At 34.2% G+C, this 12,821-nt stretch overlaps 7 protein-coding genes across 7 annotated transcripts; 1 reads left to right on the top strand and 6 right to left on the bottom strand.

Moving 5' to 3' along the window:
• Window positions 1-148: 148 nt before the first annotated feature.
• NAEGRDRAFT_44804 (beta-tubulin) lies at window positions 149-1,511 on the top strand (the record flags this gene model as incomplete). The annotated part of the gene is made up of 2 exons (XM_002671004.1): window positions 149-361; window positions 417-1,511. The coding sequence occupies 2 exons, from the start codon at window positions 149-151 to the stop codon at window positions 1,509-1,511; spliced, it is 1,308 nt and encodes a 435-aa protein (XP_002671050.1).
• Window positions 1,512-1,556: 45 nt separating this feature from the next.
• Window positions 1,557-3,281, bottom strand: NAEGRDRAFT_53180 (uncharacterized protein; the record flags this gene model as incomplete). The annotated part of the gene is made up of 1 exon (XM_002670966.1): window positions 1,557-3,281. The coding sequence occupies one exon, from the start codon at window positions 3,279-3,281 to the stop codon at window positions 1,557-1,559; it is 1,725 nt and encodes a 574-aa protein (XP_002671012.1).
• Window positions 3,282-3,505: 224 nt separating this feature from the next.
• NAEGRDRAFT_73980 (uncharacterized protein) lies at window positions 3,506-4,657 on the bottom strand (the record flags this gene model as incomplete). The annotated part of the gene is made up of 2 exons (XM_002670965.1): window positions 3,506-4,528; window positions 4,574-4,657. The coding sequence occupies 2 exons, from the start codon at window positions 4,655-4,657 to the stop codon at window positions 3,506-3,508; spliced, it is 1,107 nt and encodes a 368-aa protein (XP_002671011.1).
• A 407-nt stretch (window positions 4,658-5,064) lies between these two features.
• NAEGRDRAFT_73979 (uncharacterized protein) lies at window positions 5,065-7,494 on the bottom strand (the record flags this gene model as incomplete). Its single annotated transcript, XM_002670964.1, has 1 exon — window positions 5,065-7,494. The coding sequence occupies one exon, from the start codon at window positions 7,492-7,494 to the stop codon at window positions 5,065-5,067; it is 2,430 nt and encodes an 809-aa protein (XP_002671010.1).
• A 177-nt stretch (window positions 7,495-7,671) lies between these two features.
• Window positions 7,672-8,649, bottom strand: NAEGRDRAFT_73978 (uncharacterized protein; the record flags this gene model as incomplete). The annotated part of the gene is made up of 1 exon (XM_002670963.1): window positions 7,672-8,649. The coding sequence occupies one exon, from the start codon at window positions 8,647-8,649 to the stop codon at window positions 7,672-7,674; it is 978 nt and encodes a 325-aa protein (XP_002671009.1).
• Window positions 8,650-8,823: 174 nt separating this feature from the next.
• Window positions 8,824-10,056, bottom strand: FM149 (uncharacterized protein; the record flags this gene model as incomplete). The annotated part of the gene is made up of 1 exon (XM_002670962.1): window positions 8,824-10,056. The coding sequence occupies one exon, from the start codon at window positions 10,054-10,056 to the stop codon at window positions 8,824-8,826; it is 1,233 nt and encodes a 410-aa protein (XP_002671008.1).
• Window positions 10,057-10,746: 690 nt separating this feature from the next.
• Window positions 10,747-12,502, bottom strand: NAEGRDRAFT_81671 (uncharacterized protein). The gene has a single exon (XM_002670961.1). The coding sequence runs from the start codon at window positions 12,402-12,404 to the stop codon at window positions 10,764-10,766; it is 1,641 nt and encodes a 546-aa protein (XP_002671007.1). The 5' UTR covers window positions 12,405-12,502; the 3' UTR covers window positions 10,747-10,763.
• Between the last annotated feature and the right edge of the window lie 319 nt (window positions 12,503-12,821).

The raw sequence follows: 12,821 nt of genomic DNA, 5'->3' as shown, positions 1-12,821 counted from the left end.
GCAACACCTTTAAATTCGAATATTAGGTGATTGGTTGGATAGAGGAACACAAGGGAATACAGGTAGTAACACAGTAATTACACAGACGCCGAGATCTTAAAGAGTTAAGATACAAATTATTTAAAAATTACCTTAACAACAAAAATTGATGAAAGATATTGTTAGTATTTGTATAGGAGGATGTGGTAATAGAATCGGGTCATCATTTTGGAAACATTTAATGAGGGAACATCACCTCAATATATTTACAGGAGAGAAGATTGATTCAGCAACCTCATCCGATCAATTAAAAGCTATAGCTGAAGAACATTGTAATATTTTCCTTCATGAGAAAGAGGATGGTAAATTTGTGCCGAGAGTGGTGATGAGCTGATTTGGAGAGTGAGGCAATCAATTCGATACTGCTGTCTAATGAGAAGTTATTGGAATCAAAGTTTGCAACCTTTGGTAATTGTGGGAATGGAAATTCATTTGGAAATGGATATTACACTGATGGATCCTTACTTGAGCCGAAAATTATGGATCAAGTAAGAAGGAGAATTGAACAATGTGATTACTTGGATGGATTTCAGGTTTTTCATTCAATAATTGGTGGATCTGGATCAGGACTCGGTTCAAAAATTCTTACTCACCTCTCTGATGATTATCCATCAAAGTTTATAGGCACAACTTCAGTTTTGCCATCAGAAGAATGTTTTGGAGGTAGATCCCTTTCCTATTATAATTCTGTACTTTCAGTTCAATCATTATTGGCTTCAACTTTTGTTACTTTATTTGATAATCAGGCTTTGGAACAGTATTGTAGGAAGGAAGTTAAACTGGAGAGTTGTGGCTATGAGAATTTGAATGATTTAATAGCACAATCGGTGTGTGAGTACACGAGTCCTTTTAGATTTTCTCAGAGTCTTAATTCTTCATACAGAAAATTGGCAACAAATCTGGTTACGTATCCTAGGCTTCACTTTTTCTCAATATCTAGATCACAAATGGAAGTGAATGTGAAAAATGGAATCAAGTCGACTCTGGAAACCTTAACCAGAAATCTGTTTGATTCATCAAATAATCTCCTTACTCTCAATTCACAACAAGGTAAATACTTGACTAGCAATATTTGTTATAGAGGTACCATTTCGAATATTTCAATGATAGAAGAATGTGCTGGAAAAATCAAAATACAGAATGAATCTCAATTCTCCAAATGGATACATAGCAGTATTCATACATCCTTATGTGAAACAATTTCACCTGTCTGTAAATTCAACAGCTCTGCTTCAATGATTTCAAATGCTACTTTCATAACTCAGGCTTTCAAAAGAATTAGAGACACATTTAAAAACCAATTAAAAAGAAAGGCATATCTTTCACACTTCCTTAATGAAGGAATGGACGAAATGGAAATGGATGAGGCTGAGTGGAATTTCGAAGATTTAATTCTTGAATATGAACAATATGAAACCGTTTGTGGATATGAAGACACCAGTTCTGATGTAGAAGACGAAGATGATGAATAAATTATTGTAAAGGACTGTTGTGATTGGTTGAATTCTCAGTACTGTTTATTTTGAATACTTGGCTTGAATTTGTTCAATCTTCTTCTCAAGATGTGAAATGTGAGGTATCAAATTCTTATTTCCATTTTCCTTGTGAGATTTTTGAAGAGGTGTCAATAATTTTTGATATTCTTCGATACACTTGTGTAATGCAACTGTTTGATCTTTTGATTGTTCGATGAGAGCTTCATGGGCAAATAACCATGAGTATCTCAATTCCAAATCATAGGCCATTCCTCTGACATATGGTTCAATCTTTGTGATTGCTTCCTTGGCTTGGGAAGAATTAATAAGAGATAAATTCATGATGATTACGCTATCTCTAATTTGGTCTTCGGTTAATTTAAATTTGATTGACAACAATTGCTCAACTGTGGCAACTGCATTGGTGTAATCTTCCAAACTGTAATATAATCTAGCTCTATTAAAAAGATTCAAAATATTGTAAGGAAGTTTGATGAACTTGTCTGATAAGTCATAAAATTCCTTTGATTTCTTGATGAGTTCTCCATAAGATTTGCTTTCCTTATTGACAAGTGAAGCAGCATGTAATAAAATACTGGCTTTTACATTGGTATCAGCTGAGAATAGAGGAATTTCAGAAGTAGGCAACTCTCCTCCTATTTCCTTATTTCTCATAGTATCAAGGACACGATTAAATCTTGTGATGGTATTGTTAATTTCTTGGAGACTTTCCAACTTTTCTGGATATAAATTCAAAGTACATTCCCTCAATAAGAGTCCACTTGCATGAACATTGTTTGGATCAATTTCAATTGCTCTATTAAGTGACTTTTCAGCTTCTCTCAAGTTTCCTTCACAGACATAAATAGATCCTCTGACAACTTCCATACAAGAGTCGAGCTTGAGTTCGAGTCCAGTTTCCAAATCAGTTATTGTTACATCCTTATTGATTCCTTTCCATGCATCGTATTGTTCACAAATCTTCTTCATGTGATTTAATGAGTTTTCTTCCACAACAAATGAGTTCACATTGGCAACATAATAAGCCCAATAGAATACAGATTCGAAAAATTCCTTTTCAACAATAACTTGATCTTCATATTCCAATTCAGTATTTCCAATCATGTTCATATTTAATGAAACATATTCAGACAAGTATTGTTGAAGGAATTGACACAAATTGATATTTGAAGCATATGCAATAAGAACTGGGTTTGTTTTGAATGCATTGAACGTGTAATCAAAGAGCCAATCTTCATTCTCAACAATTACATCTTGTTCTGTAATTTCTCTCTTAATAAATTCAACAACAAAGTGAGGAACTGCTGGTGAAGGATCTTTGATTTCAGTCAATCTTTCTCTTTCCCTAATCAAGAATGCCAAAAAGTCATCAGTTGTTTCAAGATTAATAAAACCTTTCAATGAACATTTGACACACAATCTAACAGCTCTAATATAATTCAAATAAAATTGAGCAGAATTTTCTCCTGATTGTGCAACTTGATTTATCTTCCCGAGAAGTAAATAAACTTCATTTCCAATTTGTTTCTTTTGTTTTATCAACAAATCATCAGAATTGTTAGCCAAAGAAGCAACTACCAATTGTGAAACCTTTTCTTCAAGACTTTCCAATTTTTCAGTACATTCTTGTTGTAGATTCTTTAGAGAAATTCTATTGGTGTGATAATTTGACCTAATCAAATTTCCACAACAAGTTGAACCAAAATGATTGAATAAACTTCCACTTGCACTATTATTTGATGTCATTCCGAATGGAAGTACTAATCTTGTTGAACGTAATGAACAACTTGTCTTGGCTAACAAATTACCAGTGGTAGTTGATGATTGAAGTGTTTGTCTGATGAGTTTGCGCATTTTTTTTGATAAATTGTGTTCAATAATGTTAATTTATTGAAAGTGACTAATTTGGAAAAATGGTTTACAACTCGAGTTACTAAAGTGAATAAATAAATGCCAATATTTACAATATCTTAGACATCTAAAAAGCATCCAACAGTATGTGGATCTCCAAATGGACAGACATAATTTTCATGAAAAATTATGGAATGCACAAAAGAAGAGCATACAATTGTTTCAGTTTCAGCAGTTTCCTCAACATCAGGAAGTTTTTCAATTTCCTCTTTCTCTTCTTGTTTGATGAGAGGAAGAAATATTTCATTCCACGTATAATGAAGTCCTTCTGCTTGTTTGAGTTTTTCATGTTTGTCTTTGAGATGTCCCATCCAGAATCCTCTATCAAACGCTTTCAATAACTCAAAATCATAGGGATGCTCTTCTTTGAAAGATGGGTGTTTTGTTAACAGATCGATCACATATTCATCTAATTGTTTGTGAGTATTAAACAGCACTCTTTCTTGAGTGATAGGATTACAGAATTCTCTTTCTGTAAGTAATTTTCCATTTCTTATTCTCCTTAGATAATTTCCAAGTTGTCCTTTCATTATTGAAGAGAAATTCAAATCCAATGCACTGATGCAATCTCTAACAAAATGATGACAATTACAATTCCTATTATTATACACCATCTTGGTGTTATATTCTGAAATCACAAAGCATAATTGTTTAATCTTCTCCTGATCCTTTTTTTCTTCAATATCCAGCTCTCCAACTTCAACAGCAAGATTTGGATGTGAGGATTTAATAGGAGTCAGATGAACCAATCCGTCATCAAACCAATGAATAATGTATTGTCCCAACAGAATTGCAACATGAACCAAACCAAATCCCAATTTCTTTCTCTCTGTAACTCGTAATACATTGGCAACAAGTCTCGTTTTTAATCGACTCTCACACCACTTTTGAATATTGATAACAGCTAGATTAACTTTGAGTTTTCTCACCTCTCCATTATTATCCAATAGCTTTTCATATAATGTTTCAAAATCAAAGAAACATTCCTCCAATAGTTTCGGAGATGAATATAAATTAAAAAATTGAGTAATTTCCTCGGGTGAAACAAGATTTCCAAGTGAGGCTTCTAATGATTTTTGAAGCTATTTAATTATGATTTTCCAAATTTCCAAAAGTAAAATACTTACATCCTTTTGTTTCTTCTTTTTAACCTTCTTTTTAATCTTCTTATCTTCCTTACTTGTCGGTTGATGAGAGATTGCGCTTCCCATCTTTTTTTCATAATAATGTACAATGATTGATGATACCTTTGATAGACTAAAAAAATATCAAGCCGAGTTGTGTTGATGGTTGTGATAACTATATCTCCCAACAGACAGCACGATAATTATTATTTATGTGAGAGCGAGCGAATGAACCTTTTTTTTTGCCAAGTTCAAAGGTTGATTCGTGGTTTATATTGGCAATAAGAAATCTTAAGAGAATATTTGCGTTGGAAAAGCAGTTGTATATATTAATAAGGAAATGATACAACTTTGGATGAATTCACGGGCGAATAATACTGCATGTAATATTCCATAGCCAGATTCTTCTAATGCAGAATGGGGTGTATTAACCAAAGGTGAGGAATGCTTTATTAAGATTTCGATAACAACTGTTATCATCACTCCATGAAGTTTTATCTCACACCAATGGCAACATGCAAAATGACAAGATAAATATTACTAATCAATAATGAAAGAAGCATGCATGGGAAGCCGTATTTCATGAACTGAACGAAACCCATTTTGTGTCCACTATTTTCACAAATACCTGCTGCAACAACGTTGGCACTAGCTCCAATAATGGTACCATTACCGCCTAAGCATGTACCTAAGGCAAGAGCCCACAAGATTGGTCTAACAGGTAAATTGGTTGGTTCTTCAGCTAATTTCAAAACAATTGGAATCATTGCTGAGGCGTATGGTAAGTTATCGATAAAGGCAGAAACTATTCCTGAAACCCATACAAGCACAGTAATGGCAACAAATAATCTCAAATCTCCAGCAGGTACAAGTGAGATAACATATGAAGTCCAAGTGCCAATAAAATCAATCAATCCAAGTTTAGTTAATCCTTCCATGAGAATGAAGAGTGATCCAAAGAATAGTAAAGTTGTCCATTCGACCTTTTCAATTACTTCTTCAAGATCGTCTATTCCAGAAAGCAATAACATTGTAATAGCTCCAATAATGGCAACCTCAGCCAAGCTAGTTTGAACATAATGGTGAATAAAACTTTCCAAGAAGAAGAAAATAATGCAAATAATCAAAATGGCACTGCAGATAATGAATAAACGAGGATTGTGAATAAAGTATTGTTCACTTAATTCCTTCATCTCCTTGGCACCTAGCTTTCCATTATTGACATTGGATCCTCTTGATGTTAAATATTCTTCCAACTGACTTTTCAAGTTGACAATGTGAAGTTGCAAGCTTTCTTTAACTTTCATTTCTTCAATGCCGTTTCCTCTAGTCTTTCTCAAAGTTTGTTCCCAAATTTCAATTTCCTTTTCTCTTTGAAGCTTTTCATTATCAATATCTGGCTTTGTCTTGAAAAGGTTCCAGTTCAATAAACGAATTGGAAGAATAGTACAGGCACCAATAATGACAGCACATGGAGCCAAATAAATAGAAATATCCAAAAATCCAATATTTAGAGCCTTAATGGCAGGATGGTTTACAATAATGACAATTGGAGGGTCACCGACAGCTGTTGCTACACCACCAATATTACTGAAAATTACTTCGCTAATAACGATTGGAATTGGAGAAACATTTACAACACTGCACAACCTCAAAGTAACTGGAACTACAAGCAAAATTGTTGTGACATTGTCGAGGAAAGCTGAAACAACAGCAGTGAATAAACACAAAATGACTGTCAATCTCCAAACGCTTCCCTTTGATAATTTGTAGGCCACAAGGGCTATCCATTCAAAGAACCCAGTATTGGCAAAGATACCAACCATGATCATCATACCAAACAACAAGGTAAGAGTATCATATTCCATCCATTCACAAATTTCCTTCAAAGTTGGTCTTTGATTGATAAAAGCCATAACAGCCAAAACTATAAACGAACCAAGCATGGAAGCAACAGTTCTGTGAACCAATTCGAAAATAATCAAAATATAGACAAACACCAACACCAATGCAGCATAAATAACCTTATACTTGGCATAGTCAGGTTGTTGCTTGAAATTTACCTTGATTGCAAATGAGTTGGTATAATTTTGTGGGAATGAGGTGGTAATAAGCAATCTGTAGGTAACATTTTTCTTTTCCTCTTGATTGAGAGTGGATAAATCAGTGCTGAATGTGTAAGATCCCTTGATAGCTTGAATTTCAGATTCCTCTTCATCAACATTTTCTTGTTCTGGCTCATGTGGTTCAGTATGATTACTTGTGTGATGATCAGTTTGATTCACTTCTGTATGATTCACACTTGGGAAATTTGGAAGGAAATCAATTGTATAATTTTGATCAGACAAGTTAATAAATTCACTGTCAAACATTGATTTTTGAATTTGAAAAACTAAATTCCAATCATGATTTTCCTCATTATGTGTGGCTTGTTTTCTCAAATTATAAATTACATCGTTACCAACAATTGGCACTTCAACTTCAATACTCAAAATATCACGAGGTTGACTTGTACTGAATTCAATATATTTTGGTTCTGCTTCTCCAATAGAAACGAAATGAAGAGTATCTTCCACTGGATTTCTATGAAAAACACTATAAACAACTCCGAATACCACAAATAAAACAGATAATATCAAAATCTTTGAAGTTCTCAACGATAATTTGGCCACCTCCTTCTTACTCATCTGTGAAAAATTAGGTAAAAGTGGTTTTTTAATTGGCTTTCCGTGTCGATAGGTTACCATATCATCAACATCAACTTCATGTTGTGTATCGTCATCATCGTTATTATAGTGATGATGTGAATTTTCCAAAACATCTCGAGAATTACTAATACCGACCAAACTTTCACTGCGGTCCTGACTACTCAGCACTGTCTTGGCTAGGAGGTGAATATCCTCACCAGATTGTTGTTGATCCATTTTTTCACAATGTGTTCAGTTGGTTGTGTGAGAAGTGTGACCTGAACTCCTGTATGATTTTACGGAGTTTTGAACCATTGAGTGTTAACTCAAACGTTCTTTGACAAACTGTAAAGACAAATGTTCAATTTTTACAAGTATTTGAGTAATGCAAGAGTTGAAAGGTAAAAATTTGGTTTAGTTTGTTGTGGAATATGAAATTGTCTTTTTGGAAGATACAATTAATTTGAATTTCTCATAGTATTCAGTAAGGAAATGATACATTTGAGATTGGAGGAATTTTTGGATATTTTCATCGGTTGGTACAGTTCCAGAATTGATTTGTTGAAAGTATTCATGAGCAGTAAGGTATTGACCATCTAATATTTTGTAAGGCATTTGATAGTAGTGAATCAAAGAAACAGAAAGGGCTGCACTTTTCGATATCTTGTAGAACTCTCTCAGGAATCGTGAAATGGTTTGGAGAGTGGCAGAGGAGATTTTTTCCTGAACTTGTTTCCATTTAGTTTGTGTAAAACTCTTGGTTTTAACATTCTTGACTTGGTTTGATTTAAAACAACAAATGAATAACAAGCCTATAGGATATTCTGCTCTGCACTTCATATAAAAGAATGGATCAATATCATACATGAATTCAAATGAATCAATATCCAATTTTTCCAAAGATTGCACATTCGACAAGCGTACAAAATTCAAAACCACAAATCCAGCCAAAATATTACTCTGTCCAGCATACTTTTGACAAATCTTCAAAATCTCCAATCTATCCTTACCACTATTGAAAATAATTTCCTTAAGCCTTTTCTGTTTTCTATAAGTTACTTGTTGTTTCAAAACTCTCAACATGATCTGACTTCTCAATTCCGAGCCTTTTTCAACCTTTTCAAAGGCCTTGTTTTTATATTTAATTTTCTCTCTCTCCTCCAATCGATCTAAATTCTCTTGCCAGATAATCTCGGATTGATTCAATACTACACTCTGCATATCCTTATTCAATAATTGTACTCCCAAGAGAATACTTTCCAGAGAGCAATAACTAAATATTTTCAAGGTGACATCACGGTATGGAAATGGTGTTGATATCAATGTTATTTCTGATGATATTGATTCGATTTTCTGCTTCTGCTCCGAAATTGCACTTTCTTGTGATTCCATTTTTTTGTAATAATATAAAGCTAAATCACACTAATTTGCTTGTAAATTGAAAATGTATCAATTCCATCGCTTCTTGCATTCTTTACAATACGAAATTGTACAGTGCTTAGTAGCAATTCAAATCAAACAATAAGATGAATTTTCATTCTTCTTGGATTAGAATATTTGGAGAATTTACTTTTTACAGAAATCAGAATGTTTGTGATATACTTTGAAAATATCAACCATACCATCCATATGATGGTTATCAATGTGACAGTGGAATAACCAATTTCCAGGATTATCAACATCCATATCCAAAGCTCTTGCAATTCCAGGGCCTACAAAGACAGTGTCGACCAATCTGATGCCATCTTCGAGTCCAACGTTACCATGCCAATGGACAGGATGCAAATCAACATTACCAATTGTACCAACATACCATCTAACTCTTTCACCTTGACACATGTCAAATCCTCCAATATTATTGACACTCATGTAGCCATTGATGGAATCCTTTTGATTACTAGCAGTTAAACCACCTGCCTTAAATGCCTTATATTGAGCTTCAGTCAATTGACCACTTGCATTCAAATACTTTTGAATGTTTTGATCTAAAAAGAAACTTGTTTGTTCATCAAATATTTTAGGCATGACAAAGAATTCTCTGTCAACATCCTTTGGAGAACCATTCTTTCTAGCAAATCCCTTTCTAGTAATGACAATGAAACCAATCAAGCCAGCTTGAGTTTCTGCTGGTTCATCCAAAGCATGGGAGTGATACATCCACGGAATGGAGCTTAATGGACTATTATCAAGAGGACCTGCACGATCTGGTACATTGAAAATATATTCGAAAGTTGCTCCGGCAGCTACAGCATCACCACTTCCAGGAGTTGCAAATGACATGTCCTTATCGTTATCTACATAGGCAGCTCCTTCAGATTGTTTATCATAATGAACTCCGTGTGGATGGATACCTGCTGGGAATTCCAAAGCATTCTTGAAGAGAATTCTAATTTGTTCACCAACTTCAGCTCTTATAATTGGACCAACAATTCCCAAATGTGGAGCTTGAGCTTTCTTTGTGGAGAAAGTCTTGTCAGTATATTCGATATACTTTGCTTTGAGATATTTGAGACCAATGGTAGTGTTGGATGGACGATTGTCTGCTGAAAAATCCATTCCCATGAACATGTCCTTTCCATAAGGTCCATAATTCCACTCAACCTTCTCAGCTTGAATATAGTAACGTCTAATACGAGTTGGCTTGAAATGGAAATACTTGGAAGGAAGATTATTCTCTGCAGGTAGATTTGGTTTTGGGAGTGAATGATCTTCACCATTGTGAGCAAGAATCAAAACACTGCTCAATGAAAGAATCAATAAAACAGCAATGTTTGAAACAAGTGCTTTGAATTGCGACATTTTTTAGTGTTCTTGTTGAACACAGATCAATTTCTATTGATGGTTTTATGGTATGAACCATTATTGGTCGATGTGACTTGAATGGATTGATAAATGAAATGAAAGTGTGTTTAAAATTCCTTTTATTAATCCGCCAATGAGTTTGAGAGTGTATTATGTTGTTTTGGGAAATTAATTGATTTAACAAAAACCATAATTGGAATGTTGAGCGAAGTCCAAAATTGATTCATGTTCAAACTACAGTCTAATGTTGATTCATTTAAAATGAATCTAACAAGGGCTTTCCATATCCAAGTAGTCAACTAATACGAAAGCAGTATACGATTCAAAGATCTTTAATTTTAGCAAGGTATTGAGTCTCATGATTCCCATTTCACCAAAATAGAGATGGATTCAATAGGTCACAGTAAATTGACCTTACATACAGGCCTTTTCCATTTGATTGGAATAATGTTCATAGTGTCAGTCATGATTTTGACAATTTTAATGGTAGATCACATACGAGATTGGCCAAGCCTTAAAATACGAATTTTTCTATCCACTCGTTGGTAAATAGATTGCACCAATGGATGAGATACTATTTCGTGTTGCTCATACTCTACCCTTATTCTAAAAGGAGGCACTTCCATTAATTTCTCTAAAAATATTTTCAATTATTTTTTTTAAAATAAAATTTGGTGGGATAATGTTGACCATGAAATCAAGGTTTATTTACCTGAACTGCCTTCTTGTGTAGCTTGTGGAGCACCAAGAATCCAATTATTTGAAACAAAAAAGTCGTGAATTTTTGAAATAACGTCCTTTTCAAAATCAGTAAATAATTTACAAGCTGTTGCCTTTGAGACAAATCCTAATTGCACCGATTCTCTTATCAAAACATCCTTAATAAGTATGTAATGCTTTGGATAGAGTTGTAAACCAACACAGAAACTACGTTCCCTCTTTGACAACATTTCAATACCAACCATGTTTGGATCTTTTGGTGTACCAGTAATTACCTCTGCATTTCTCTTAATTGAAGGAGATTTGATATTACCCTCTCTAGCTTTCTTCAGGTCAAAATCTGCTTCTCTCTTTTTGTTTTCAGATTCAAACAAGTCACATTGTTCCAAAGATGTTAAACCATTAGCTCTATATTCTTTAAGTTGTTGAATTCTATTTCTTATCTTAGTCTCTTGAATAACCCCAGCCATGAAAGAGTCAAACTCATCTTGATCGTCCAGGAATCTGGCAAATGGTCTATATCGTTGATACAATTCTTTTTCCATCTTGTTTCTCTTCTTTTCAACAGCACTGATTCTCTTCCAATCGAATAAACCCCTTTCAACAGCAAACTTTTTTCTTCGTTCTCTTTCACTTAATCTAAATTCGTATAATCTCAAATAATCTAGTTTCTTTTCCTTTTCTTCAGGTGTGTCAGTAGGGAGAATTTCCAACTCTGCAATGATATCTTCAGCACAGTAATCGAAATCTGTCTCAAAATCTGCTCTCAGAGGCAGATAACCTATATCTTGACCCAATTGCTGAACATTCTTTCTATTACCAACAATAATTGGCTCCCTAGAAAGGAGAGTTCCCATCACAAACTTGGCACATTCTGGATGCGCCTTTACATTCTCATTGAAAATAGTTTGCATATTCACTGGTGGAAGGGATAACTCCTTTCTTACAGACCAAATGATACCATCATCATCTTTTTTCAGATCCTTCTTGGAAATGTTCATCTTTTCATTTTGAATTGGAGCTTTAGTATCTGGAACAGGTACATAAATTTCAGTGTCTTCACTTGATGAACCCGTTGAATCATCAACAACTTTCTGAGTTTTAATCTTCTCCAATAAGGCTCTTCTCTTTGCAATTGGCCTATCTACATAGAGTGTCCAATAGTGATATTCACATTCATATTTTGATTTTTGCTTGCCTATGTGTTCGGCAATATCTAACCAATTTCCTAGACCCTTCTGGGAGATTCCTTCAAGGAGTTGTAATTCTTCATCAGCTGTCCATGTTGTAGATAGGAGAGGAGCTTGCAAATATTCCATCACCCGATAGGCATGATCATTCTTATGTTCTTTTGTTTCTACACCAACAAAAAAGCAATCAGCACACAAATCAAATTCATCACACTCAGCACAACGTATTCTCAACGATGATGAAATGTCCTTCTTGCAATAATCGCAGTGGAAACGATCTGTCTCCAGGTCGTCCTTCTGAAAAATTGAATTTTTAGCTTTCTTTGAATAGTGTTCGAAAATATCATAGTTTGTTACATGTTGATCAGGAACACGATGACCATCATCTTCAACTGGGGTTGGTGTTACAATAGTTGCTTGATGTTTTCGTTTCATAATTATATGATGACGATATAAGAAGTGTTATTTAACCTAGGTTGCCGTTATCAAAAAATTTCGCCAAGTTGATGATTTTTTGGCGGTTGATAAATATTTTAATTTTTCTTCTTGATGGATTTTGCTGGCATCCGAAAGAAATTGCTATGACAACAAATAATAATAATTAGATTACACTAATAGCAACAACACAGCAGAAAGATGGAACAAATACTCTGTGCCATACAATATTCATCATTATTAGAAAAATATTATTAGTTCTGATTCTTCACTGCAAAAAACAGTGAGTTTACGGCAGCGCCAGTTTCAGAAAGCAAATTGCCCTCACCTTTAAAAAAATGTCTGTTACTGAAAGTGAGGTTACTTCTGCAGTCGACGAACCAAGGGCTGACTTGGTCAAATATTGTAGATTTAGGC

The sequence above is a fragment of the Naegleria gruberi genome, assembly GCF_000004985.1.
Source record: "Naegleria gruberi genomic scaffold NAEGRscaffold_65, whole genome shotgun sequence".
In the NCBI taxonomy this organism is placed as follows: domain Eukaryota; phylum Heterolobosea; class Eutetramitea; order Acrasida; family Naegleriidae; genus Naegleria; species Naegleria gruberi.
This window is presented reverse-complemented; position numbering and strand designations above follow the sequence as displayed.

Coding starts and splice junctions, on each gene's coding strand:
- NAEGRDRAFT_81671 (XM_002670961.1), bottom strand. CDS start 12,404: ATGAAACGAAAACATCAAGCAACTATTGTAACACCAACCCCAGTTGAA.